This window comes from Notolepis coatsorum, assembly GCF_963971535.1.
Source record: "Notolepis coatsorum genome assembly, chromosome: 1".
Lineage (NCBI taxonomy): Eukaryota > Metazoa > Chordata > Actinopteri > Aulopiformes > Paralepididae > Notolepis > Notolepis coatsorum.
The window spans coordinates 293126012-293152759 of record NC_140165.1 but is presented as its reverse complement, the minus strand read 5'-3'; the positions used below and the strand labels follow the sequence as shown (position 1 = coordinate 293152759).

Sequence of the window (26748 nt, the reverse complement as noted above, 5' to 3'; positions counted from 1 at the left end):
TCATGTCAACTCAGTGGTTCAAGTTTAATGAACAGATGAGATGAGAATCATTAACCTTGGTTATTGCGAGACATACATTTATCCAGAACCTCTATCCTGCGGTTAAAAATATATATATAAATAAAAATAAAAAGAACACGAGCAAACCCAAAACAGAGAAAGGGGTAGCAGTGTTAAAAAACACAAACAAAAAAGCGACTTCACTATCGGAGCTACACACAAATGTTGCCTAATAAACCAAAATATTGCAAAGATTACTATACTCCTTAGAGCACTCTTGAGCGCTTCTAGTGTATTTTACCTGCAGTAGCGATAACCACATGTGGTCCTGTGCCATAGCTTAGGGACACAATCTTCTTTCCACACAGGATGTCGACCCTGCGAGGCTCAATAGTGCTTTGAAGGTCTCCGAGCCCCAAACAGCCACTGCAATTGGTGCCGAGAGCGAAAACCTATCAAATCAGAGCAAACGTCATTAATCTCTATTGCATCATTTGATATCACCTCACAGCAAGACTCACATGATGTAAGATCTATATGTACATGTCATGACATACAAAAATGTATGATTTTTTTTACAAGTATTGCAAAAAAGATACATACAAAAAGAGTAAAAGAAAAGAGACCATTTTGAATGAAACGGCACCATGATAGTTGTATTACTGTATTATTATATATTATGAATTATATCATTATAAGAGAGCCATAAAAAATAGGTTGTATCTGCCATCAGATTGCAAAAGCATATGACGTCTTTAGTTCATCCGGACCAAACAGGCTTCATAAAAGGTCGCCTGATCAATGATAACATAAGGCGAATACTGCACGTACTAGATACAGACAAAGAGGACATCACACCTAAGGCGATACTATCCCTGGATGCTATGAAAGCATTTGACAGGTTGGAATGGCCGTTTCTATGGGCAGTATTGGAAAGGATGGGGTTAGGAAAAGGTTTCATTGATATGATTAAAGTACTATACAAGGACCCATCGGCCAGGATTACAACAGGCACATTCATCTCCGATATCTTTCCGGTATCACGCTCAGCCAGACAAGGTTGCCCTCTTAGTCCCGGACTATTCGATCTATCATTAGAACCTTTAGCACAATTTATAAGACAATCCCAACACATAGAACCAATAGTAATCAAGGGCACACATCATAAAATTAGTTTATATGCGGACGACGTAATATTGTTCATGCAAAACCCCAACAACACATTGCCGCTTATACTCAAGTTGATAGAGAACTTTGGTGATTTATCGGGATTTAAAATAAATTGGCCTAAGTCGGCTTTTCTTCCTCTTAACACCAGTGCAAAAAAAGAGACAACCCTCCCAGGTGCGATACCCATGGTCAAACATTTCAGATGCTTGGGTGTGGAAATATTTCCCACCATAAGACAAACGGTGAAGCACAATTACACAAAAATACAGAACAAAATCAAGGACGACCTGGACAGGTGGGCAAAACTTAAAAACTCAGTACAGGCAAGGGTATCAATAGTTAAGATGGATGTATTACCAAGAATCAATTTCTTCAGCTCAATGCTTCCGTTACCTCCTCCAGAGGGCTACTGGAAAAGATTACAAACCTCCACATACAAATTTATTTGGAATAACAAACCACCTCGCATAAAAAGATCCACCGCACAGAGAAATAAAGCAGACGGTGGCATGGCAGTCCCAGATTTTTTACAATATTTTAATGCCTTCACATTAAGACCATTGAAGAAGATATGGTTTGACCCCGAGGCTTTGGTATCTTGGAGAAAATTAGAAGAAAACATAGTAGCCCCACAGAGATTGAAAGACATAGCATACACTAAACTTTCAATCAAGCATTGTGAGCGAGAATTTGGCCCAATAATAACCCATGCAATCAGGACATGGCGGGAAACACAAAGGAAATTTCCTAACCCTCAAGTATGGCATAATCACACTCCCATATTCAATAACAATGCTCTCTTAATGGGAAAACGACCTATAAGATTCCCTGTATGGGAAGAAAGAGGCATACACTCATTAGGGGATATTTTTAATAACAAGGGCCTCTGTAGTTATGTCGAAATATGCATAAAGTTTAACCTCACCGAGTCCACATGGCTTTTTTACATACAGTTACGACTTTGTATGAGATCTCACGGTGTTCCATTACACATACCAATTGAACACCACAGATACCACAAATTTTTCTATGAAAGAGATACATTGGGAGGTTTTGTATCAGGTTTTTATTATCAATTACTAACGTCCTCGTATGAAACCCTTCAACTAGACAATGTCTGGAGGAGGGATATACCAGACCTGGAAAATGACTTTGATTGGCAAGGAGCCTGGGCAAATGTCCGACTTACATCAAGGAACCCGGATCATCAACAAATCAATCTGAACTATATTCACAGGACATACTTGACTCCTATAAGGCTGTGCAAAATGGGGCTTATACAAGACTCCAAATGCTCCCAATGTACAAATGGGGACGAAGGAACATTTATGCACATGTATTGGGACTGCCCACCAGTTAAGGCATTCTGGAAAGATGTGTCCCAACAATTATCAATACTCGTATTTTGGAATATACCTGTACACCCCGCGGTATTGCTATTGAATGATGTTTTTGAGTTTGCAGTGAATCCACAACTAAAAAGATTGGTTTTATCGGGTATCACAGTAGCTAAAAAACTGATCGCATCACGTTGGTTTCAACCGGAAAAAATGTGCCGGAAAGTGTGGTTTCTTACATATCTCGATGTGATATATCAAGAAATATCTACAGCAAGAATTCTGGGGCTCAATGAATCCAAAATGTCAATGTGGTTAGAAGTGGTGGAGAGAATAAAAGCTAGCCTATAATGGTGATGTTTGGTTAGGAGTGAGGGATAATGGAGGCACTATCCAAGAGGGGGTCCGGGAGGGGGGGGTTTGAGCTGGAGCATATGTGTGTAGGGTTTTAGAAAATAGGTATTAGGGGTATATTATATACTAACATTTATATAATTGTAACTTCGCTGGATATACACTGTATACGGTTAAAATGTTATTATTGACTATTTTTGTTTTATCCTGTTTCTGTACTTGCATATATTTTAACCACCTTTACTGAAAGTTTCATTATACATTGTGTGTTGAGTACTGACTTTTAATAAGTTTTGTTTTGCAATAATAAAAAAAATTAAAAAAAAAAAAAAAAAATAGGTTGTATCTCATTGTAATTTGCACTAGAAGACTACATATACCCTTATATCTTAAAAAAAATATTATTTGATTTAGGAATTTGCTAAATGTCAAGGGCATAACGTTATATTTAATTATATATTATTGAGAATCTGAGAATTTTCCAGATACTAAAATCCGATACCAAGAAACACGTCTAACAAAGCAAATTTACGGTGATTTGCTGCATTTTTGACACATTAACCCTTTTGGGGGGGAAATATCTAAAAAAAAATCTCCAATGACCCAAAATGACGATCCAAGTATCTCATAATACTGTTCATTAAAAGTGATGGATCGGTACTCTGTATCGAGTGATACCCAAAGTCCAGGGCCCTCATTCATCAACGTGACGTGGAAAATCTTCTATTTCCACACGTAAGCACAGAATTTAGAATCAGTGCACGCACAAAATAAACGGGATTCACCACACATGCGTACGCAGGCTCTACGCACACCTGTCATGATGAATATGACTTTGATCCTACGTTTGAGCTTGTGCACTGTTTTAAGTATTTGCATACCAGAACCGCCCCGATTAACCATATACGGTAATGGAATACCCCCATGAAATGTGGAAAAATGGACTAAGCCGAGGGAAGCGTGTTATGAGACAGGCTGACAGACGTGTACATAGTACACGTACGGTGATGTCGGATATGATATCTATTAACCATTGCTGCCTGGGCAGCGCAAACACTAATAAAGACCGTGCTGGAATATGACTGCCTTTTCCTGTGTTGTTTGATTAATACCCAGGGATTAAAGTTCTCCTCAATTTTATTCCAAATCGCGATGGATTTTCCGTAAATTTTCTACCTGCTGCATATGATTTCTAGAGGCATACTACAATCTATTTTGATGTCAGTATTGGGTAGCCTATATAAACAATAATACGAGAGCATATACAAGAACAATGAATCTCACTGCATGTATGATGTAGCCTGCCTTTCAATACATGAACTTGAATTCCATCATGTTTGTGTGCGGGACTCACAAGGCTGTTGTCACAATGGGTGGTACCGGTACAGTAATAACAGTCTACACAATATCACGATGGACCATGCCATAGCCTATGTTCTATTATGACATGATCTGTGACGACAAATGTTCTAGAATGTTTGATTAAGATATCATACTCTGACAGCATGCCTATGATCAACAAAAACGCGACCTTGAATCCCATCATCATATTTACATAGTCTGTCCACTATCTGGTGTCATTGCAATGCGTTTTTCATTCTTTCTTATACAGTAAAAAGGGGGAAGAACACTATATCGTGGGTGTTCATATGACTTGTATTCTGCTTACAGCTTCGAAATTCCACTTGTTTCGTTTAACGTAAAGCCTTTTAAATATAATCAAAACGTTCCCGTGTTTCTGCGGTCTGTGCGCAAAATAATAACGAGTTGAGCTACGCGGAGCGCAGTCAGTCAGTCAGTACACCCCGTATATTCCGATAACGCTATATAAACCATGCTGCATTCATTCTGAGAGAAAGATCTATTATTCCAAATGCTATTTATAGGGTTTTGACCATAATTACACTACTGTTGCTATTTTACAATGAACTATAATGAATTTCGGTTCATACAGAACATGCCAGTGTTGAAACTAATGCACAGAAGCTCATTTCCTTGTTGTAATAATATATTCTACCACTGGGCGTCAGCTAAGTGTGCTCCGAGCTGTGCGTACACATAAGCACGAAGTCAAGTTCAAGTTGAAATTGATGAATCCCACTCTTTGCTTAGAAATGGTCGTACGCACAGGTTAAGCACATATCTGTGCGTAAGACACGTTGATGAATGAGGGCCCAGGTATCAATATTGGTATCAGGACTGAAAAAGTAAGATAATTTTAAATGGCATGCGTTTTTCACACTACAACCTGAGACAATTGAACCCTTGCACTGAATAACCATAATTCCATTTAAGAGATTTTTCAGCTCATGTATTTGTCGTTTTAAAATCAATCCAAATCCTTGGAGTGTGAATGTGATTATCACCAGAGAGTACTCTACCGACTTTAATGACGAATGAACACAATACTCTAATTTACCATCTTTAGATAATAAAGTACTCATCCTCTACTGTCTTTAACGACGAATGAACACAATACTCTAATTTACCATCTTTAGATAATAAAGTACTCAGCCTCTACTGTCTTTAACGACAAATGAACACAATACTCTAATTTACCATCTTTAGATAATAAAGTTGGAAAACATTGTTCCTCTGAAGATGTAAAACGGACTTATACGGTTCCTCTTCTGAGGTACTCAATTGGTTTGAGTCTCAAAGGTAAACAAGTGCGCTAGGCACAATAATAGCTTCCTCCCTAGATAAAAACAGGGATTGCACCGGTATTAGGCCTAGGCCTACATGGCTAAATATAGCTTCACTCTATCTGCTTAACCCTGTGTCACAGACTATCTATCTACCCCATAAATGAGTGAGACCTCTTATCATTATTCAATACTCTTAATGCTACATCGCCTAAATTTACGGGGTGGTGGATGATGGTGATGATAATAATAAACTGGGACGCAGATTAAATCTACTGGACAATTTCCCTCTGTAATGTTTGCAAACCATCTGAGCAACGACAGGATTACAGCCCCCCCCCCCCCTTAGAAACCCTAGCATTACCTCATCATTAACTGTGACATAGAGGGCTTCGTTTGCAGCACTGCCAAAGACACAAGCCTGGCGGATAAGCCTTAGTTCCTCAGGAGGCAGGAGTGCAAACACTGGCCACTTCCCCACGTCCAGCATACTACCACCGGGGGCTGTAAAATGAAGAAGAGATGTTACATTCAAAAAGGTTTGAAATATATCATCCAGAGAGACTCTTGATGACTATGTAGTGTCAAAAGCACCATAGCCTGGCAAATGTTGGAATACACAAATTGTATATATAAATATTAGTCATGTGTCGCTGCATTCCAGACACAAGTTGACACATGCAGTTGAGTCAACTTTATTATCAGAAGTAAGCCATATTAATTGGTAAGCAAGCTATTGATTGATTGATTGAAAACTTTATTAACAGATTGTTTACATCAGGGTCCCCCATTTTCAATTCATCATATTACTGTTACATATATGACAGACACACACGACATACAGATACAGTACTTGATTGATTGATTGAAAACTTTATTAACAGATTGCAAACTGTATTAACAGATTGCAGAATGGGTACAGTACAGTACAGCTCAATACATACAATTGTTAAGGGGATGCAGACCAGAGAAAGACTTTCGTCTTGTTTACATCAGGGTCGCCCATTTTCAATTCATCATAATTCATCATACTGCTATATATAACCCTCAAAAGATACAGTGGCACTGCATTCCGCGCCTTTACTGTATAGAACGTTAATTATTAAACTCCATTTGATCTCTTATCCAGAGGAAATGGATGTAGTGACAATTGTGAGGAAGGCCACCACACAGGGGAGGGCAGCAGCTAGTGAAGTGTCAAAACAAAACATATGAGCTAACTAGCTAACGTTAGCATGGTGAGAGCGAAAGAACAGGATGCTTGTATCGTATAAACGCGGAACAGTAAGTTCAATAGTCAGTTGTTTGTTTAGCTGCATTTAAACGTTAGCCACCTGACGTTAGATTAGTTGACTTGGCAAACTGTTAGTCAAATCTGTAGTTACCTTACACAACGTTTAGCTCATTCGATCAAGTTAAAGTGAGTCAACTCGACCTGGCAGCTTAACCAAGAGTACCGCCACCAGTGTTGTTTACGGCGTATCTTACCTTGTTGTACTAGTCTGGTTAACTATTCATCAGCGATGCCGTTTTCGAATGGACCGTGTTTTCGGCAGTATTTCAGCCAACATGTCCATGTCTCAAGTTGCCAATGATGGCATCATCATCATCATCATCAACTAACGCAGTGAACTTAGCAGAGGTGTGCAGCCACCAGCCACCACGTACTGCCTGCAGCTTTCTGACCGACTGCACCGAAGAAATAGTTCTACTGCACCCCTGGCCTATTGTGTCAGGTCTTACTACTGTCTTAACATGGACGTTAGTCAGGCTGAAAGAGCCCAAACAAATGAAAGACTAAACGTTAGTTTGAGATAGGGGAAAAGAGAACTCCGGTCGGGCGGGGATACCCGGCCGATTACCAACGCTACTAGCAAAGCAACGCAAAGAGCATTCCGGACCGCGTCTATACTTTCCACAAGCAAGTTGTCCTTCCGCGTTGCTCTGATTGGCCACTGACCTACGGTTCGTGCGTTTTGCGAATCTGATTGACCACTGACGTTTCTGGTCATGTGACATGTGCGCCCAATCGCATGAGATGCTTCCAGCTGCAGCCGTTCAGACCAGCGCTTACAAGCCCCGCACATACAAACAGGTGTTCTGCAAAATCCTACTCCCTGCAGAATTCTACTGCCGAGCGCTCCTGCGCTTGCGCACGCATGCGCATGACCCACAATCCCTTTCCACTCGTTTTCAGCTACAAAATTCTGCTGCCGAACGTCTTGTTTGACTTGTTGATGGTGACGCAATATCTTAAAACATATTTGTACATACATAACTTATTACTGTATAAGCATGTAAATATTTGCATGCAATTGGCTTTGCAGCAGAATGTATAAAGCAATAAAGTAGATGATAAAATGTACCAGATGTTCAAATTTGAGTACTGTTTGTGATACCAAAAGAGTCCAGAAAAGAGAGTATATATACATTTGACGTAGAAACTGTACATTGGAGGAGGTTGGGTGGGGGGGGGGGGGGGGGGGGAATTGTACATTGGAGGTGGTTGGGTGGGTGGGGGGGGGGGAACTGTACAATCAAAACTGTAAATAAATACTGTAAATAAGTTTGAATGTTGATAACTGATAACATGTTGTTCAATGTTTTTTTTGTTCAACATATGCATACAGTATACATGGAGTGTATATAAATAAATCCATGGTTAAAAGCAACAGTTTTGTTCCCTGAATTCTGAGTTTATTTGATAGCGATATATTGGTGTATTGAAATACCTTACCCCAGAAATCTTACATAAAAATGTTATGATAGAGTATAAAAATATGCTCACCATATGCATACAGTATACATGGAGTGAGTAGTGAGGTCATATAAAATGATTCTGTAGTGGGAGCATTCTTTGATAGCGATATATATGTATTAACAATTAGATTAAAAACAACTACTCTGCTGAATTCTGCTGACAGCGCTCCTGTGCTTGCGCACGCATGCGCATGACCCACAATCGTTCACGAACGTCTTGTTGAGTCTTGTTGATATATCTTAAACAATATCATCCGAATGTATTTGTAGATGATAAAATGTCGGTACACCTGTTGGAATTCGGAGTGAACTATAGGGTGACGTCACCCAGCTGTCCAAAGATATAGGCGAGTCGCGCTACGGCAGCAGTTTTCGAGGAAGTAGTAGTGGAATTTCGCAGCACTGACGTCACCGGCAGTAGTTCTCAGCAGAGCAGTGGAATTTTGCAGACGCGTCTAGCGAGTCGCGCTACGGCAGTAGTTTTCGAGGAGGCAGTAGGATTCCGCAGAACAGGGGCCCGCACATAGCAACCCCTCGCTTCCATTGGCTGATTTTGGTGACGTGATTTTGGGTCACGTTGCACGTTGCACTGCGGGATTGATTGATTGATTGATTGAAAACTTTATTAACAGATTGCCGTATGATTTGGGTCCCGTTGCACTGCGGGATTGATTGATTGATTGATTGATTGATTGATTGATTCATTGATTGATTGATTGATTGATTGAAAACTTTATTAACAGATTGATTGATTGATTGAAAACTTTATTAACAGATTGCCGAATGGGTACACGTGACCACAGGCCCTGATTGATTGATTGAAAACTTTATTAACAGATTGTAGAATGGGTACACGTGACCTGACCGATTGATTGATTGATTGATTGATTGATTGAAAACTTTATTAACAGATTGCAGAATGGGTACAGTGACCGATTGATTGATTGATTGATTGATTGATTGATTGATTGATTTATTGATTTATTGATTGATTGAAAACTTTATTAACAGATTGCAGAATGCAGTACAGCTCAATACACACAATTGTTAAGGGGATGCAGACCATGCAGTACTGTTACATTTGTGACATACAGTAAATATATACAAGGGGGAGGGAACTGTACATTTATGATGAATTGAAAATGGGGGACCCTGATGTAAACAAGACGGAAGTCTTTCTCTGGTCTGCATCCCCTTAACAATTGTGTGTATTGAGCTGTACTGCAGATATATTTCAATTGCCTTACTTATTTACATAAGTATTATAGGCCTACAGCAGTATTGTACAGACAGTCTGTGTGAAGTCTGTGTGGTTATCCAGCTGCACAAAGGCAGAGCAAGAGGCTCTACAGAGGGTGGTGAAGGCGGCAGGCAGGATTGTCGGGACTCCTCTATCAAACATCACCTCCGTCTTCACCTCCCGCTGCCTCCACCGCTCCAAGTGTATCATCAAGGACCAGTCTCACCCAGCACATCACCTCTTTCAGCTCCTTCCCTCAGGGAGGAGATACCGGTCCATACATGCCAAGAGTTAAATATTTAAGAACAGCTTTTTCCCCCAAGCAGTCAGACTGTTAAACGCTCATTGACTGTCCCCTCACGTGCACCATGCACTTACCTGGACTTGATAATCACTGTTACCACTCATCATGCACTTTATTTAAAATATTCTGTTATGTACAGTGTTATATGTGTTTCATGTATGTATATATTGTACTACGGTCTGTGGGAGCTCCCCTGAAATTTCACTCACGGTCATATAAGAGTTTTAATGTAGAAGGTTTTATTAATGAAATGTTGGGTATAAACTGGGAGGAGGTATGTTGTGAGGATGACCCAGAGGTTGCACTGGACTTATTTATGTCAGAAACAAATCAGCCCCATGGATAGATAGTAGCTTTTAATGAATTTTAATGAATGAGAGAGACATACTGTAGCCAAAAAAGCATCAGTGTGTTCCAGTTCTGCAGATGACAGACAAAAGTACCGTTCCTTACGTAATCAAGTCACAAAGTTAAATAAGGTGAGAAAAAGGGAATATTTTAAACCATGGTTATATGATGTGAGAAATGATGGTAAAAATCTATGGAATGTTTTAAATCAAATTATGGGTAGAAAATCCAATGTCTGTACATGGTACATTAAAACTCTTATATGACCGTGAGTGAAATTTCAGGGGAGCTCCCACAGACCGTAGTACAATATATACATACATGAAACACATATAACACTGTACATAACAGAATATTTTAAATAAAGTGCATGATGAGTGGTAACAGTGATTATCAAGTCCAGGTAAGTGCATGGTGCACGTGAGGGGACAGTCAATGAGCGTTTAACAGTCTGACTGCTTGGGGGAAAAAGCTGTTCTTAAATATTTAACTCTTGGCATGTATGGACCGGTATCTCCTCCCTGAGGGAAGGAGCTGAAAGAGGTGATGTGCTGGGTGAGACTGGTCCTTGATGATACACTTGGAGCGGTGGAGGCAGCGGGAGGTGAAGACGGAGGTGATGTTTGATAGAGGAGTCCCGACAATCCTGCCTGCCGCCTTCACCACCCTCTGTAGAGCCTCTTGCTCTGCCTTTGTGCAGCTGGATAACCACACAGACTTCACACAGACTGTCTGTACAATACTGCTGTAGGCCTATAATACTTATGTAAATAAGTAAGGCAATTGAAATATATCTGCAGTACAGCTCAATACACACAATTGTTAAGGGGATGCAGACCAGAGAAAGACTTCCGTCTTGTTTACATCAGGGTCCCCCATTTTCAATTCATCATAAATGTACAGTTCCCTCCCCCTTGTATATATTTACTGTATGTCACAAATGTAACAGTACTGCATGGTCTGCATCCCCTTAACAATTGTGTGTATTGAGCTGTACTGCATTCTGCAATCTGTTAATAAAGTTTTCAATCAATAAATCAATAAATCAATAAATCAATCAATCAATCAATCAATCAATCAATCGGTCACTGTACCCATTCTGCAATCTGTTAATAAAGTTTTCAATCAATCAATCAATCAATCAATCGGTCAGGTCACGTGTACCCATTCTACAATCTGTTAATAAAGTTTTCAATCAATCAATCAGGGCCTGTGGTCACGTGTACCCATTCGGCAATCTGTTAATAAAGTTTTCAATCAATCAATCAATCTGTTAATAAAGTTTTCAATCAATCAATCAATCAATCAATGAATCAATGAATGAATCAATCAATCAATCAATCAATCCCGCAGTGCAACGTGACCCAAATCATACGGCAATCTGTTAATAAAGTTTTCAATCAATCAATCAATCAATCCCGCAGTGCAACGTGCAACGTGACCCAAAATCACGTCACCAAAATCAGCCAATGGAAGCGAGGGGTTGCTATGTGCGGGGCTTGTATGTGCGGGGCTTGTAAGCGCTGGTCTGAACGGCTGCAGCTGGATACTATTGAATCGCATGACGAGCAGTGCCCATTTCCGCGTCGAACAGCCTGCAAACCACTATAATATATCTATGCTGCAAACGACCTAACGCCTAGTTTATCACTGGTTAAGCTTAGGCGACTCTTTCGCAGTTGGTTAAGGTTAGAGTTTGGAATCAGGGCTGGCGTTCTATCGCCATGCTCTAAGACAAACTCTAACCTTAACCAACTTCGAAAGAGCGCCTACGCTTAACAGTCCAAATAACTTGCCGTCACACGATTGGGCGCACATGTCACATGACCAGAAACGTGCGTGGCCAATCAGAGCAACGCAGAAGGACAACTTGCTTGTGGAAAGTATAGAGGTATTCCTCGTACAGCCGCCAGCAAGCAAGCAAGAACAAGAGCAATTCTTCCGGTCGATTTCAAAATAAAAGCGACAGTATCTTTATTATTCTACAAGGCAAGTTTCCATTGGAAAACATTATTTTATACAATAGTAAATGGGGCGTTACAAAAAACACAAGCAATACCAATTGTATTTTTGTATGATAATGGCTATTCTACTTTGGGTGAAGTTCCTCGCCAGTGTCTAAATTAGTAGATTATATTGTCTTTACATACCTTGCATTAGACACGACTGCTTAGTGGTGGCATCATGAAACATCTGTCCAAATGTAACCGGTCTTATTTGACATGCCCCGAGTGGGAGTTGAACCCCGGTCTCCCGTGCCGTGGGCGACATCGCAGACCACTACACCAAGAGGTGAATTCACTTCTTCAAGTTCAAGTTTCTTTATTAGTTGTCAAACAGAAGTACAGAATACTTTTATATAAAATGCTTCTTTCTGTTTTGCTCCAGAGATTGTGCTAGATAAAAATAGATAAGTATAAAAAGTATAGTAAGTATAAAATAGAAGTCAAGTACGTAGACAAAAGTGTTCAATATATACATATATACAATGTAGAGTAGAAAAGTAACTGAGTTACAATACAATATACTATATACTATACAGTACAATGCAGAAATGGGATGAGGTACAATGGTACATACCCACGGACTTCCCCGTTACACTCACCTCCCTAAACTCACGCCCCTCAGGACATCCGGGTCACTGGGCACCACTGTGACGGAACATATTGCTCTGCGTTGTGTTTGATGTTAAATGAGAATGTCCCGAGGGGGAGTCGAACAGGGGGCTCCCGCGTCCGCGGGCGACAACACAGGCCGCTGCACTAAGAAGTGAATTCACCCCTAACTACCGTACCTATGCGTCAGTTAACCCTGTTATGGGGAAGTGAGTTTAATTTACCAGCCCGCACTGCCACAGTCACTCGTCAACACACCTGTTTCCATGACTGTGGACATACCCACAGGCTTCCCCGTTACCCTCACCTCCCTAAACTCACGCCCCTCAGGACATCCGGGTCACTGGGCACCACTGTGACGGATCATACTGGTCTGCGTTGTGTTTGATGTTAAATGAGAATGTCCCGAGGGGGAGTCGAACAGGGGGCTCCCGCGTCCGCGGGCGACGACACAGGCCGCTGCACTAAGAAGTGAATTCACTCCTAACTACCGTCCCTATGCGTCTGTTAACCCTGTTATGAGGAAGTGAGTTTAACTTACCAGCCCGCACTGCCACAGTCACCCGTCAACACACCTGTTTCAGTGACTGTGGACATACCCACGGACTTCCCCGTTACACTAAGTTATAATGTCTTCTTCGGGGGGTTCGAGCGCTTGCAACGTCACCCTTCACCAAAGGTTCTCCATTGCCGCCTCCGCCGTGCGTCGTGGGGCTGCGCTGACTCCGCGGTCGTGGCAGTCAGACGCACCTGATCGGCGTCCGGTGGAGAGTTTGCCTCTCCGAGGAGCTGTTGAGCCAAGGCCGTCTCCTGTGAGATGGCCTAGTTCCAGCTCTGGTTCCCCCGCCGGGGGGCGGTCGGCCGATAGGCTGACGGCTCCTCTGGTAGCGGAGGATCTGAGACGCAAGCTCTTCGCCTCTGCTCGTTCCCGTCGTAAGAGGGTGACCTGCAGGGGCGAACGGCCTGGCTTTGGTGAGCTGCTGGACTCCTGCAACCTCCTCCGTAAGCTATGACGTAACATAACTGGTCGCTAACCTACCCCAACAACAACAAGATTTTAGGGAGGAGGTGATTGATGCAGTCCAGCCAGACTGTTTCAACTATGGCGTTCAAAATCTGTGTCGTTATCATTAGAAACGAATTGCTGTTTAACTTAATATGTTTGTATAGACGTCAATAGAAAACAGAGGTCTTGAGGTTTTAGATTTAGTGACACTAGATAGAACATTTAAGATTAATTGGATTAGAGCTGTAAAGCTGTAAAGGAATGTGAATCACTACCCACAAATTACTATTACCATTTTAAATAACTTTTTCATGATTAAATCTTTACATATTCCACATTTTCAGCAGCCACTCCAGTGTACCAACAACACACTGTGTTACCTTGTCCTTAAAGGACGGGTTCACTTTTTTTTGAACCCAGGCCCCACTATTTTTACATTGTCTGGCATGTTGACTAGTACAGGCCATCATTTCACTGATCGCTTTAGTATTGAGAAAATTAGCACTGTGCCAATGTGGCAAGTTAAACCTGTTAAACCCATGATACTTATCCTTTATCAAAACAGGAAGCTCACAGTATAATCGGATGTTTCCTAATCTGTTCTACTGAGGAAATGGTTGCAAACCGCACACCATATCAAGTTTTAGTATGAGTTCCATAGGACGGTTGTATGCAACTGGGAAACTTAGATAGCACAAAGCCTATGAAACTCATAATGTCTGATTGCATTTCCTGATTGCATTTCCTTAGTAGAACATACTCTTCCTGTGACAAGCTTCCTGCAGGAGAGGACCCCCTTAGCCACGTCTTGCTTGGTGAAGCAGCTGAGCTAGGAGTTGCTGCTGTGCCTCTGCCGGTGTCCTGGGGCCCAACCTGTTCCCTGTGGGGTTTCAGAGCCTCCCAACCAACATGTTGATGTTGACAGTGTACCCATAATCTAGCCCCCATCTACATCACTGACCTCCTCCAGGACTCAGGAGTACACCCCCTCCTGCACCCTCCGCTCATCCTCTGTTGGTCTTCTGACAATCTGCACCTGGCTTGCTGATAACAAACTATCATTACACCTGGGTAAAACAGAGTGCATTCTCTTTGGATCAAATAACAAACTCAGCAAGGCCAACGGCTTCTCTGTTACAGTGGGTGACAATATTGTCACAAGGAAAGATTAAATTACATACCTGGATTCCATCCTAGAGGTAAATCTTTCCTGTGACAAAATGGCAACCAATGTAATAAAAAAAAGTCAACCAATGATTCAACGAACAAGATTCTTGTACCGGATCTCCTCTCTGGTAAACAAGAATACCCTGAAGACTCTAACAGGAGCACTCATTCAAGGGTACTACGACTATGCTTGCACCTCATGGTACCAAAGCACCTCAAAGGCACTAAAAACAAGATTACAAACATCACAAAACAAACTGGTCAGACTACTGCTTGACCTTACTCCTAAAATCCACCTCACCCCTGCCCATTTTGACAACCTAGGATGGCTTAAGGCGAGACACTGCAGGTGAATAGGCAAATATACTTTTTTTGTTGATTTTGAGATTTTGTTATATTTTGCTTCCTAAACATGTCTTCTATGAAACTAATGACAATAAAACGTCAATAACACACATTTAGTTGTTTATTTTACTTCATTTTGCCTTATTGCATCCATAAATGTGCACATATTTAATGGGGAAGTGCCTCATTTGCATATATAAACATACATTTCAGAAAACTTGCAATATATTTTTTCTTAGTTTATATGTACATAACAAACTGGGAAAGTTTCATAGTGATATCTATTTAAATATTTTTGCCTATTAGGGGGTACTACACTGTACACTGTTTGTAGCCTGTGTGTAGTTATGTTCAGTTCAATAACATCATTATTATTATTATTATTATTATTATTCAGTTATCAGGCATGTGTTTAGGTTGTCTATTACTAATGGTTTGATTAGATATTGTGTTTGTAAATATCTGTTTCAAAAAAAAAAGTATGGCATTTTACAATACAGAACTTTGAAGGCGTTTTCCCAAAAATGAGTTTTAAGAGTTTTTCCTCATACTCTGAGCCAGAAATCTCCACTTCAGTAGCACTCACATACACCAAAACTTCCAGTTCTATTCATATCTATGTTCTGAAGGTATTTACAGAAGGGTTTGTTGATATCGCATTCATACCCAGATTTATATCACATTTTATTCCTAAAAACATGGCGAAATAAGGAATTTTACCATAAAAATGGACTGAATGGAGTATTTTCTGATTTATGGAGTGATAAAAAGAGATATCCAAAATCCCCTCTGTAATAACCTTTGGCTCTAATATGTCAACCAAATGAAACTATAATTTTGAAAATGGCTTTATCCAATGTTCAGATTTCTGTCCTGGAATTATATGCAAATTAGTGCATATTTAAGTAGATAATGCCTCATTTGCATATTTAAACATACAATTTCAGAAAACTTGTAATACAAAAAAATCTTGTCTTAATATAAGTAATCAACTGGGGAATTTTCATTGTGATATCTATTAGTTAATGTTTTTACCCTATTCACCTGTAGTGTCTCCCCTTAAAGTAGACGATGGCTTAAAGTACAGCAACTTGCAATGGGCCTGGTCTACCCATGTACATGTCGAAATACTTCCCAAAGGTCAGTGAATACCACGACCACAACACCAGAGGGTTTAGGTTTAGGTTTACTTTATTTGTTCAAGGGGGACAGCGTACATTAATAAAAACATTTAAAAAAATGTAAATGCACCCAGTTTTAGCCAAAAGGGAGTTCCACAAATCATGTTCAACCCAGATTCGGCTCAAACAAGGGACTAAACACGTTTCGCAATTATGCCACAACAATGTGGAACGCCCTACCCACAGCCGTAAAATATTGTGAATCCCTACCCACCTTCAAAACCGCTCTCAAAGAGCACCTACGGGAGGCTGCAATTCGAAACTGGCCCCGGTAAATGTCCAAACCCCCCCCCCCCCCCCCCCCCACACACACACAACCCCCTCCAATGTACAGTTTCCTCCCCCTCAAATGTATATATTCTCTTTTAGAAACTCTGTCTCTTAAACAGTACTGTGACGTATGTGTGCATTCTTACCAACTGTTTCGCCTGTTTTATTGCAACACTACTATCACCGACATCTAAGAAGGGAGATCCCCCCTTGAACGGCCCTTCTAAGGTTTCTCTCCTCCACATTGCCTGTGGTGCATTTTTTCCTATTGCTAGGTTTTAGTGAGTTTTTCCTTACCTTCGCGTGGGGTATGTCTGGGAGTGTTGCATTCATTTATTTTACATTTTTTTGGACTTCATGGTGTTTTTGTTTTGTTCTTGATTTATTGTGATGTTTCTTCTTGACTTGTTTAAAGAAGACGTGTCCGGCCCATGGGGACATTAACGTGTGTTGTCGGGCCTTACAAATAAATTTGATTTGATTTGATTTGATACCATGGCAACCAATGTGATAAACAACCATTCAGGACCAATGTAATAAACAACTATTACCATGCAGGACCAATGTGATAACAACCATTACCATGCAGGACCAATATTGATAAACAACCATTACCATGCAGGACCAATGTTTATAAACAACCATTACCATGCAGGACCAATGTTTATAAACAACCATTACCATGCAGGACCAATGTGATAAACAACCATGCAGGACCAATGTTTATAAACAACCATTACCATGCAGGACCAATGTGATAAACAACCATTACCATGCAGGACCAATGTGATAAACAACCATTACCATGCAGGACCAATGTGATAAACAACCATGCAGGACCAATGTGATAAACAACCATTACCATGCAGGTCCAATGTTGATAAACAGCCATTACCATGCATGCAGGACCAATGTGATAAACAACCATTACCAATATGACTGCATTATCTGACATGTGACTTTTCATATCTAAGCAGATTGTGATATATATATTGATATTGAAAAAGGGGGTTCTGAATATTGTGATATAAATGTTTTTAGATTAGATTCAATTTATTTGTCATTCCACAAGTACGGAGTACAATGAAATGAAGATTGCATTTAACCAGACTGCAAAGGCAGTAAAGTGCATTGTAGTGTACATGTACAGTATAGTATAGGCTATATGGAGTATTATATGAAAAAGCTACGGAATAAATGTTAAGCTAATGTATGTGCAGTATTATTATATACAGTGGTACAAGTATTGTGTGAATACACTATGGTTAATAATATAAACAATCAGCTAGTGGTTTAAATAATATGAGTAGATATAGATATGTATACAAATATAGATTTGAATTTCAAACCTTTATTTAAACTCGAAAGGCAACTGAGGTTTCCCTCATTTACAGTCACGTCGAGTGTACATACAGAGTTAAGCAAAAAAGGCATATAAAATCACAGAATATAAAATCATAACAATAGGACAAGTAAGGATAACATTTAATTAAAACACGTACAACTTGATTGACACAGGTTTGAAATCTAGGTTTTAAATTCTGCAACCGAGGGGAGAATCTCAAGCTTTAAGGACTGTTGGAGTTCATTCCATGAGGCTAGGGGCATCATAGCAAAATGCAGATTTACCCAGGCTGTGGCTATGCACACATGTTTTATTGACTTATGTGGAAAGTAACAAATTACATTTACTCTAGCTAATTACATTTATTCTAGCTACTGTAATTGAGTAGATTGTATGTTTAAAGTATTTTTTTTTTAAACTGTACTTTTGCCTCTAGTTGAGTAATTCAATGTTTGGTCATATATTGAGTACAGTCAGTCATTTACCGTAAAACACAGTCATTATTGACACAAGCTTTACTGGTATATGGTTAAAAACAGACTATGCCTAAACCTTGGACTTATAGTGACTAATCCAAATATTTGCAAAGACCACGCTGAGTAGTACTCAGTGAAGTTTGGGTTGACACTATTTGACCAGAATCTTTATGATTTTAATTTGAAAGCAGCTAATACTGGAATACTTTTTTGTTAATAAGTGTTAATAATTATTCCTACTTAAGTCAGCATTTTAGTAGTAAAATGTGTCATTATTCACCACTGTGTATTGATTCATTCTTAAATGTGTGGTCTAGTTAAATGAATACATGAAACTCCTTAATTAGCATACTCTTCTCATGCCAATAGCGCCGTCCTGCGGCCAGATGGAGCCTTCAATTTGGGGCCTCTTCATTCAGGAGCAATTAATGTTGACCCAAAAATATGAAGGATCTTATTAATTGGTGTGAAGTAGAGGCCATTGCTGGAACATTGCTGGAAATGTTCATATTCTATCTCTGTCATTGTGAGTCAGCCTCAGCTAAATCGTTAGCCTCAGTGGCTTCAAGAAACAATGTCTAGCTGCCTAGCAACGGTGTCCTCACGACTTCAGTCACTTGAACGCCATGCTGCATATCAGAGAGTGTAATAACTGGCTCTGAAGCATAATCATGGACTGGACCCGACTTCCCCGAGATCCGTCTGAAGGCAGCACTCACTTGTCAGTGTAGCGCGCATGCGTACTACGGATTCCTGTAAGTGATGGCGACTATCCAGCCTTATTTGCGTACAGCAGCAGGTTAGCCGAAGAAGAGTATCTCGACACAATTGGCAACTAACCTAACCTTGCCGCTTTAAGGGAACTATTGCAAACCATAACTTACCTAGCTTGTTCTTGTATTTAACCTGACTTGGGGTTATCTCTGCTTTTGAATTGGCGAGCAAACAAACGCTACAGTAGCTACCTGCACATCTTCATCTTAATGCTAACGTTAGCTGGTAGCTTAGCTGGCTAGCTAGTATGTCAGTCTAGGTAGTTAGTTAGCCAACGTTAGCTGTCCATCCATCTCAGGTGGTGTTGAAAGTACAAACTGCCTGTCCGACAGCTAGCAAACGTTACTACATTTGTGGGGGAAGTTACATCGCTGCGTCGGCGAGTCGATCAAGACTGCGGGTCCTGTGCCGACAGACTGAGTGAGTATAATAACTGGACCAGTTCGGGCTAACAATCAAATATATTATAGCTGGCTGTTGACAAGACTGTGATGGTGATGATGATGGTCAAGTTACGATGAGCCGCACTAGCTAACGTTAGCTGCTGACAACAGTCCAGTCCCTGAATGCAGCAGCTCTCAGCCCCACTGCATTAGTAATACAATGCTCAGTCTACTTAGTTAATCTAACGTTGTTGTACAATCTTTAAAAATCTCTCCCTGCAGCAGTCATTAGCGATCGCTAGCTTGATGGCTAATTAAGTAGGACATAAACACAACACACACACACGCCACACACCACACACGCACACACACACCTGTAGAGTAAACATGTTCAGGGGACTGCTTGCAAGCTAATGTTGGCTCTTCTTGCAATCACTTAGTTAGTTTTTAGTAAAAAAAAAAAGTTAGTTAGTTAGTTTTTTAGTAAAAAAAAAAAAGTGCATCTGTCCCCTTATTTCCAACGATCATGTCTCGATGATGGATGTGTGTTGGGGAAATTATGTTTGTAGATTTGGTAGAGAGATATGTTGCTCGCACACTGCAGGCCTACAAACTATCAGGCTGGCTGGCCAACTGTTATGTGAGTGAGAACCGTAGGCAGGGAAACCTTTACCAAAACAAATAACAATATTTATTTTAAAATAACAAATTTACCGATTTTCTCCCAATGAGTGAAATGGATATGCCTATAATTTCTATCTTTACGATCAGTGTTTTACATTACAACATAACATGTGGAAATACTGTAGCAAACATGATTAGCTAGATGCAGCTCAATAATTCAACAATCCTACCCTCACCCTTCTAATTCTACCCGTCCAAGGTGTTGTCTCGGTCATACCGAAACCACAACTGAAAAAACCACCTGTTCTCTTGTTTTCAATTGCTATCTGAATATAGTCAAATCATGTGATTTACAGTCAGGGTGAGAACAGATGTTCCAAAAGGAGGATTTTTGGTGTCGATGCAGCGATAAAGGTCCAGCAGCATAGGCCTTAGTGATTTCTAATTCATCTTGAGGGTGAGTGGGTTTGTTTGTTTCAAGATCAGTTGCTTCGTCTGTTTTCTGATTAACTGCGTTCACTTGTGGAGCGCTGCATCGTATAGCTGGCTATGTTGCCATTGTAATGCGATTAGGACAATAATGTGAGAATGGCAGAACCCATACAAACATCATAACTCTGATTATATACGCTCCAACGTTGTTGCAGTAAGTAAAGCATAGTGACTGACATATGTGGATTACTCCAGTCATCGTCTCTTTAATGGATGCATGTATAGATGCATTCCTCCAACTGGATCATGTTGCATGTTAGCGGTTGGTGCCTGAGACTTAACAGTTCACGCTCCAAACGTTTTAAGAATAAAAATCAGAATTATTATTATGAATGAGCTCTTGATATCTGGCCCTGTTTTGCTTTAGAAAAATCAGTCAAATGACTAGGCCAACTGGCCTGGATCAATACATCTACACAGTAAGTCTACACAGGCTACAGCAGTCTCAATAACGTGGTATGGTCATTCTTAAAAATATTTTTCACCCCCAAGCCTATCGCTTGTAGGACATAAAAGGCCATCCCTTTTGGTTGATAAAACACATAGATTATAACCATCCAAAGGCAGTCGGACAGGGACGTGCATTCCATCAATGCAGCCTGAATTTAAGGCATGTGGTGGGTGCATCAAAGTCTATGACCACTGCATAATATGTGGTCTCCTGCTTTCCAACAGGTTTTCCAAAAGTGGCACCTGAAGGATGACTCTTTCAAGTGTAGCCATATGTAGTGCTAGAGAGACCTATATAACTACCGTAACACCTGAAGGATGACCCTTTCAAGTGTAGCCATATGTAGTGCTAGAGAGACCTATATAACTACCGGTATGTAGTGCTATACACCTGTAGAACTTTGGCAGCGCACAACAACATGATGTTGTAGTGGAGAATCATGGCTCCACTTGTTTTTGTAACGTTTGACAGTGGAAGAGCAAGAAAACAATTAAATATTTCCAGTTCTCAGGCTGCAGCTGGTTTGAAAGCGAAAGTAAACCGGCTTCTCTGCTGGCTGTGGCTCCAGGGTAGTTGAACAGTTCTGGCTCTGCTAGTTTCTTTTCTATCTTTTGGCGCTTTTTTGGTGGACAAACCACCGCACATGTGCACCGTGACTCATGACTGGAGACTAGCTCTGCTAGCACACATAGCCTACTGTGTACAGACGGTTTCAAACTGTATTTTAAATTAGAAAGCAAACAAAATAAATGGACAAGAGAAAAATAAATCTCAATTTGGTCAGTATTGTCATTTGGACAAGCAAAGCCATTACTTTAAGTTGCAGGCAAGAAAGACAAATCTGTCCACTGTCTCTGGTTTTAAAACTGCCCTGTTGCAGGTCACAAAAAACTATTGCACTATTTGGGCAACTTTACACAATTCCTGTGAGTCTATGGAAGACATCTGTAAGTTTTATTTAAAAAATAAATCATTGTTTTATATTTCTAATGGAGTACTCAAAAGCATAATTTTCCAGCCGCAGGATTTCAGCCTGTTATTGGATGGGCTCCGCCCATAAGCGCTTTCAGTGACAGTCACCCACACAGCGTGATACATACGAGAGAGAGCGAGAGAGAACGAGCAAGTGAGAGAGAGAGAGAGAGAGAGAGAGGGAGAGAGGGAGAGAGAGGAGAGATGCGTCCCCGACACACACGCAGTCAAGTTTGTGTGTAATGCTCCGACGAGGGAGAGAGAGAGAGGAGAGATGCGGCCCGACACACACGCAGTCAAGTTTGTGTATGTGTGTCCCCGACGAGGGAGAGAGATGGCGCACACACATTTACACACACTTCTGCAGTCCCTCCCGCCGTCCCTCTCTATCTCTCTATCTCTCTCTCCCTCTCTCTCCTCGCTCGTTCTCTGCCTGTCAAACCCCGTTTGAGGAAGTGTCGGGTTACAATGCGGTCTCTGGTCTCTGCACTATAATGGTTGATGTGGAGGTGAGTACAACTAGGGGCGGAGCTATGCAAATCAATGCTATATTCACGTCACGGAAACCGTCAAATCAGAACAGTTTAGTTGAGTGAGGATCTCGTGAACTCGAGACTAGACTGATGAGTCAATTTGGTAATTAGAGACACAGACCCATTGATACTAACCTGTATTACTATAAAACCATGCTAAACACAGAAAAAAGGCATTTATAATGCATGTCCCCTTTAAGTAGTTTTTGGCACTGAAAGAGAGTTGTAATTTGATAGTCAGTTAAACGGCTTAATTAATTGCCTTGTGTTTGCTTTAGGAGTAAGGATGTTGTGGCAGGTCGGAACGAGTACTCTTACTGTATGTTTGTACTTCCCAATGAGCACTCTTATGTTTGCAGGGGTTGATGATTACATTATAAGGTCTCAAAAGCACTTGCCCATATGACAATTACAGGTCACGTTCTACATCCCCGAAAAAACTAAATGGTTCGATATGAACAATAAGGGGTACGATTTCAATCACCTTTCATTATTTGATGCATTAGCACACGTATAACTTGTTTTTATTACCTTTTTTGTATTAAATGGCTGCATTATATAGCGCTTTTATCCAAAGTGCTTTACAATTTGTACCTCACATTTTTCCCATTCACACACCGATGGCGGTGCAAGGTGCCAACCTGCACATCGGAAGCAATTGGGGAATAAGTGTCTTGCTCAAGGACACTTCGACACGCTGTCCGGGAGGAGCAGGAATTGAACCGGGAACCTCCGGATTACCAGACGACTGCTCTACCTCCTGAGCCACTGTCGCCCCCCCATTACTTGAATATACTGAGGGTGTTTCTTTACTCAGCCAATTTCAGTTGAAAGTCATGATACACGGATGTAAATGAAAATATATTTCTATTTAAACAATATCAACATCCACAAAACTGCAACTATTATAAGACACAACCCCTCCCCAATAGTACAGATGGTATTCAGAGAACCAAGGTTGAATGTAAACAACCGTTCACTCGCAATTAGGGTTGGGCACCGAAAACCGGTTCTAATAGGAACCGGTTCCTAACTTCCGGTTCTGGAACCGGAAGTAACATATTTGAATTTCGATTCTAAATTTCGATTTTTTTTTTTTTTTTACTTTTTTTTTTTACTTTTTTTTTTTACTTTTTTTTTTATTATTAATACCCTAGTTACAGTACAGCAACCAAATTAAACTGTATCAAGTCAACTGAAAATGTGAATAGTATGATTTTCTTTTTGAAATAAAAAATAAATAAAAAATCTCCTTCGAAATAAGCTGTGACCTGTTTTGACCTGCACCTCAAAGAATCGGAATCGAGAATCGTTTAGAACAGGAATCGATATGGAGAATCGGAATCGGAACCGGAATCGTTCAAATCCAAACGATGCCCAACCCTACTCGCAATGTAGGTAGGCTTGCCGTGGTAGTCTGTGATACCAGTGTGTTCAGGCTCCACCGAGTACATTACTTGCCCACCTCCCCCATGTGAACAATGCGCTACATTGATCCGTCCGTCAATGTACAGATAGAAAAGTGACATTGGTTTATTTTTAAATTACAACCTAATGTCAACTCTGTCCAACAAATGGATACTAATCATTCAAAATGAATTAAAAACAGATGTAGATGGACAGACACAGCGGATCAATGTAACCGCATAACGTTAAAGATCAAAGTAAGCGTTCTACAGATATTGTAATTTTGTAATGTCCGTTGTGGGTTTATTAGTTTATTAGCCATGGGAAAGGCCCCATCACCACTGCAACCATAAATGTAAGCACACCTCGGCTCAATAGTTTCATTAGTTTGTTTTACAAGCATATACTGGGAATTACACAAAGATATACTATATGCATATATTAACAGGAAATAAACTGTCTCTACAGAAATTCCAAAGGAAACGTTGAAGAGCGAAGCTGCCTCTGGCGACGCACGGCTCCACGCACAGTCCTGATGTGCTGCACCAGAGCGCTTTCGGCCAGCTTTTGTAGTGTTAATATCTTGCAATTGTGTTGAGGATGATTTAGGGAGATGCAGCTCGAAGGCATCGCTTAGTCTGACTGCTTTCCACACTTGTGTCACTGCTGTGCATGCGCACAAAAAACGTCCCGCCAGATCGTCCGTGAGTGAATGAATGAATGATCCCAATTTGCTGTGCATAGCCCATGGAGGCAGTCCCGCACGCCATGGGAAAAATAAAACGACAAAAACATGACTCATCATAACTTCTTAGTAGCTCGGTTGGTAGAGCATGCCACTGACGCTGCTGAGGTCCAATCCCAGTGGACTATGTTCTGAAAATGCATTCATTTCATAGCTGTGCATCGCTTTGGATAAAAGATTAATAAATACAAGACGTCGTCTGTAGCTCGTCATCACTTCAAATTTGTAAATAAAGTACTATTTGACCACAGGAAAAATACGTACATAATGTATGTTATATTACAAATAAGTACATTACATGTTCAAACGATGTAAACGGTTTATGTTTTCAGAAGGACTAATATCTCATGGCATGAGTCTTAGAGGAAAATCTGGCACAGCTCTTTGACCATGGTTGTCATGAATTGTCTCCTTAATTGGTGCATAATGTTAATGTTTGCAAAAACCAAATGGGCTGATTGATACATACACAATATACGTATGGCTACAGAAATACGTAAGGCTGCGGCTACATTGATCCGTTGTGTCTGTCCATCTACGTCGTCTGTTTTTAATTCATTTTCAATGAGGAGTATCCGTTTGTTGGACAGGGTTGACACCCTGCCAGATTTGTGTCAGTTTTGATTGATAGAAAAGAAAGAGGGCGAATTTTTGGAACTGACGGATATGTTACCATCTGCAAAGCTGTTTCTGCAAAGGCATGAGCACCTTAGGGGCTAATTAAAAAAATTACCAACAGGCAGTAATGCATTCCTTAAATTATTAAATTTTTTTACATTATTTGACATTGTTTATTAGAGTAATTAGAATTGTTTATGGACCGATATGTCTCACTCTCAAGTGAACAAAAAGTTGTTTCTAAAAACACTCAAAAGAAGAAAAGAGAACAGCAAAACACACTTGCCTGTTTGGGCAAACAGAAGGCAAACTACACCTGCCCAAATATTTACTTTTGCTTATTATTTCACTTGCCACAGGCACAATACATCTTAACACATTCAGCGCCACGCTATATCCCCATCCCTGCTGTCTCTGGGCCACGCTTTAAAAGATGGAAATTTTCACGATGTTTGCAGAGCTATATCTATATTCTATATTATAGCTATGGAGACAATACTATGGCTCATTTGACAGTCACTATCTCTCGTCCAACATGTAAAAAATAGTACATTTTTTCATTTATACGTTTGTGTGTTATCCCATGGTGAATATTGTATAGTTTCAGAGTGATCCGGGCTAATTCCTTGAAGCTGAGTTATGGAGCACTATGTGCATTTTGCGAAAGTCGTTTGCGTTGCTCGCCTGGACACGATACTATTTCCAAATCATAGGTATATAATAGGGCTGCAACTAACGATTATTTTGGTAGTCGACTAATCTGTCGGTTATTTTTTTGATTAGTCGACTAATCTAACGATTATTTCTGTCACACCCTCCATCTCTGCTTCCTGTGGGCGCGGCTCCTTTTCCGGGCTCCAGTGCATGTTTTACCTCACGTGCTCAAGTCTGCACACTTGTGAATGTCACCCTGTTGTCTAGTCCCTCTACCTTAACACAATCGCGGCCACTGGGATGAGTCTAATAAATCTCTAGAGGACCAGCAAATGTAAACAGACGTGTGGCTGTTTGTAGAGCTAAATCTATACTTTATAGTATTGCTATCTGTCCATTGTCAATTGAGTCCATAAACCGTCCCTTCAAAATGGCTTAAATAATTTTTTTTTCATCAATACGTTCTCATTTTATAGCGCCGTGAATATAAGCGGTATACGGCATTTGGTCTAGTATATTTCCTGGAAGGCTA

The 26748-nt window shown here is 40.5% G+C and overlaps 2 protein-coding genes across 4 annotated transcripts in view; one reads left to right on the top strand and one right to left on the bottom strand.

Moving 5' to 3' along the window:
* The window catches only part of rcbtb2 (regulator of chromosome condensation (RCC1) and BTB (POZ) domain containing protein 2), a 34445-nt gene extending 27076 nt beyond the window's left edge, over positions 1–7369 (bottom strand). For all 3 annotated transcript variants that reach the window (XM_084312764.1, XM_084312763.1, XM_084312765.1), the window contains exons 1-3: positions 6995–7369; positions 5871–6010; positions 302–452 (exon numbers count right to left, since the gene is read on the bottom strand). In XM_084312764.1, coding sequence (XP_084168890.1) covers positions 302–452; positions 5871–5996 — 277 coding nt within the window. In that variant the 5' untranslated portion in view covers positions 5997–6010; positions 6995–7369. The remainder of the gene's footprint in view (positions 1–301; positions 453–5870; positions 6011–6994) is intronic.
* Positions 7370–19333: 11964 nt separating this feature from the next.
* fndc3a (fibronectin type III domain containing 3A) overlaps positions 19334–26748 on the top strand; it is a 178486-nt gene continuing 171071 nt past the window's right edge. The window contains exon 1 of the mRNA XM_084312740.1: positions 19334–19757. The gene's annotated coding sequence lies outside the window, so the exon portion shown is untranslated. The remainder of the gene's footprint in view (positions 19758–26748) is intronic.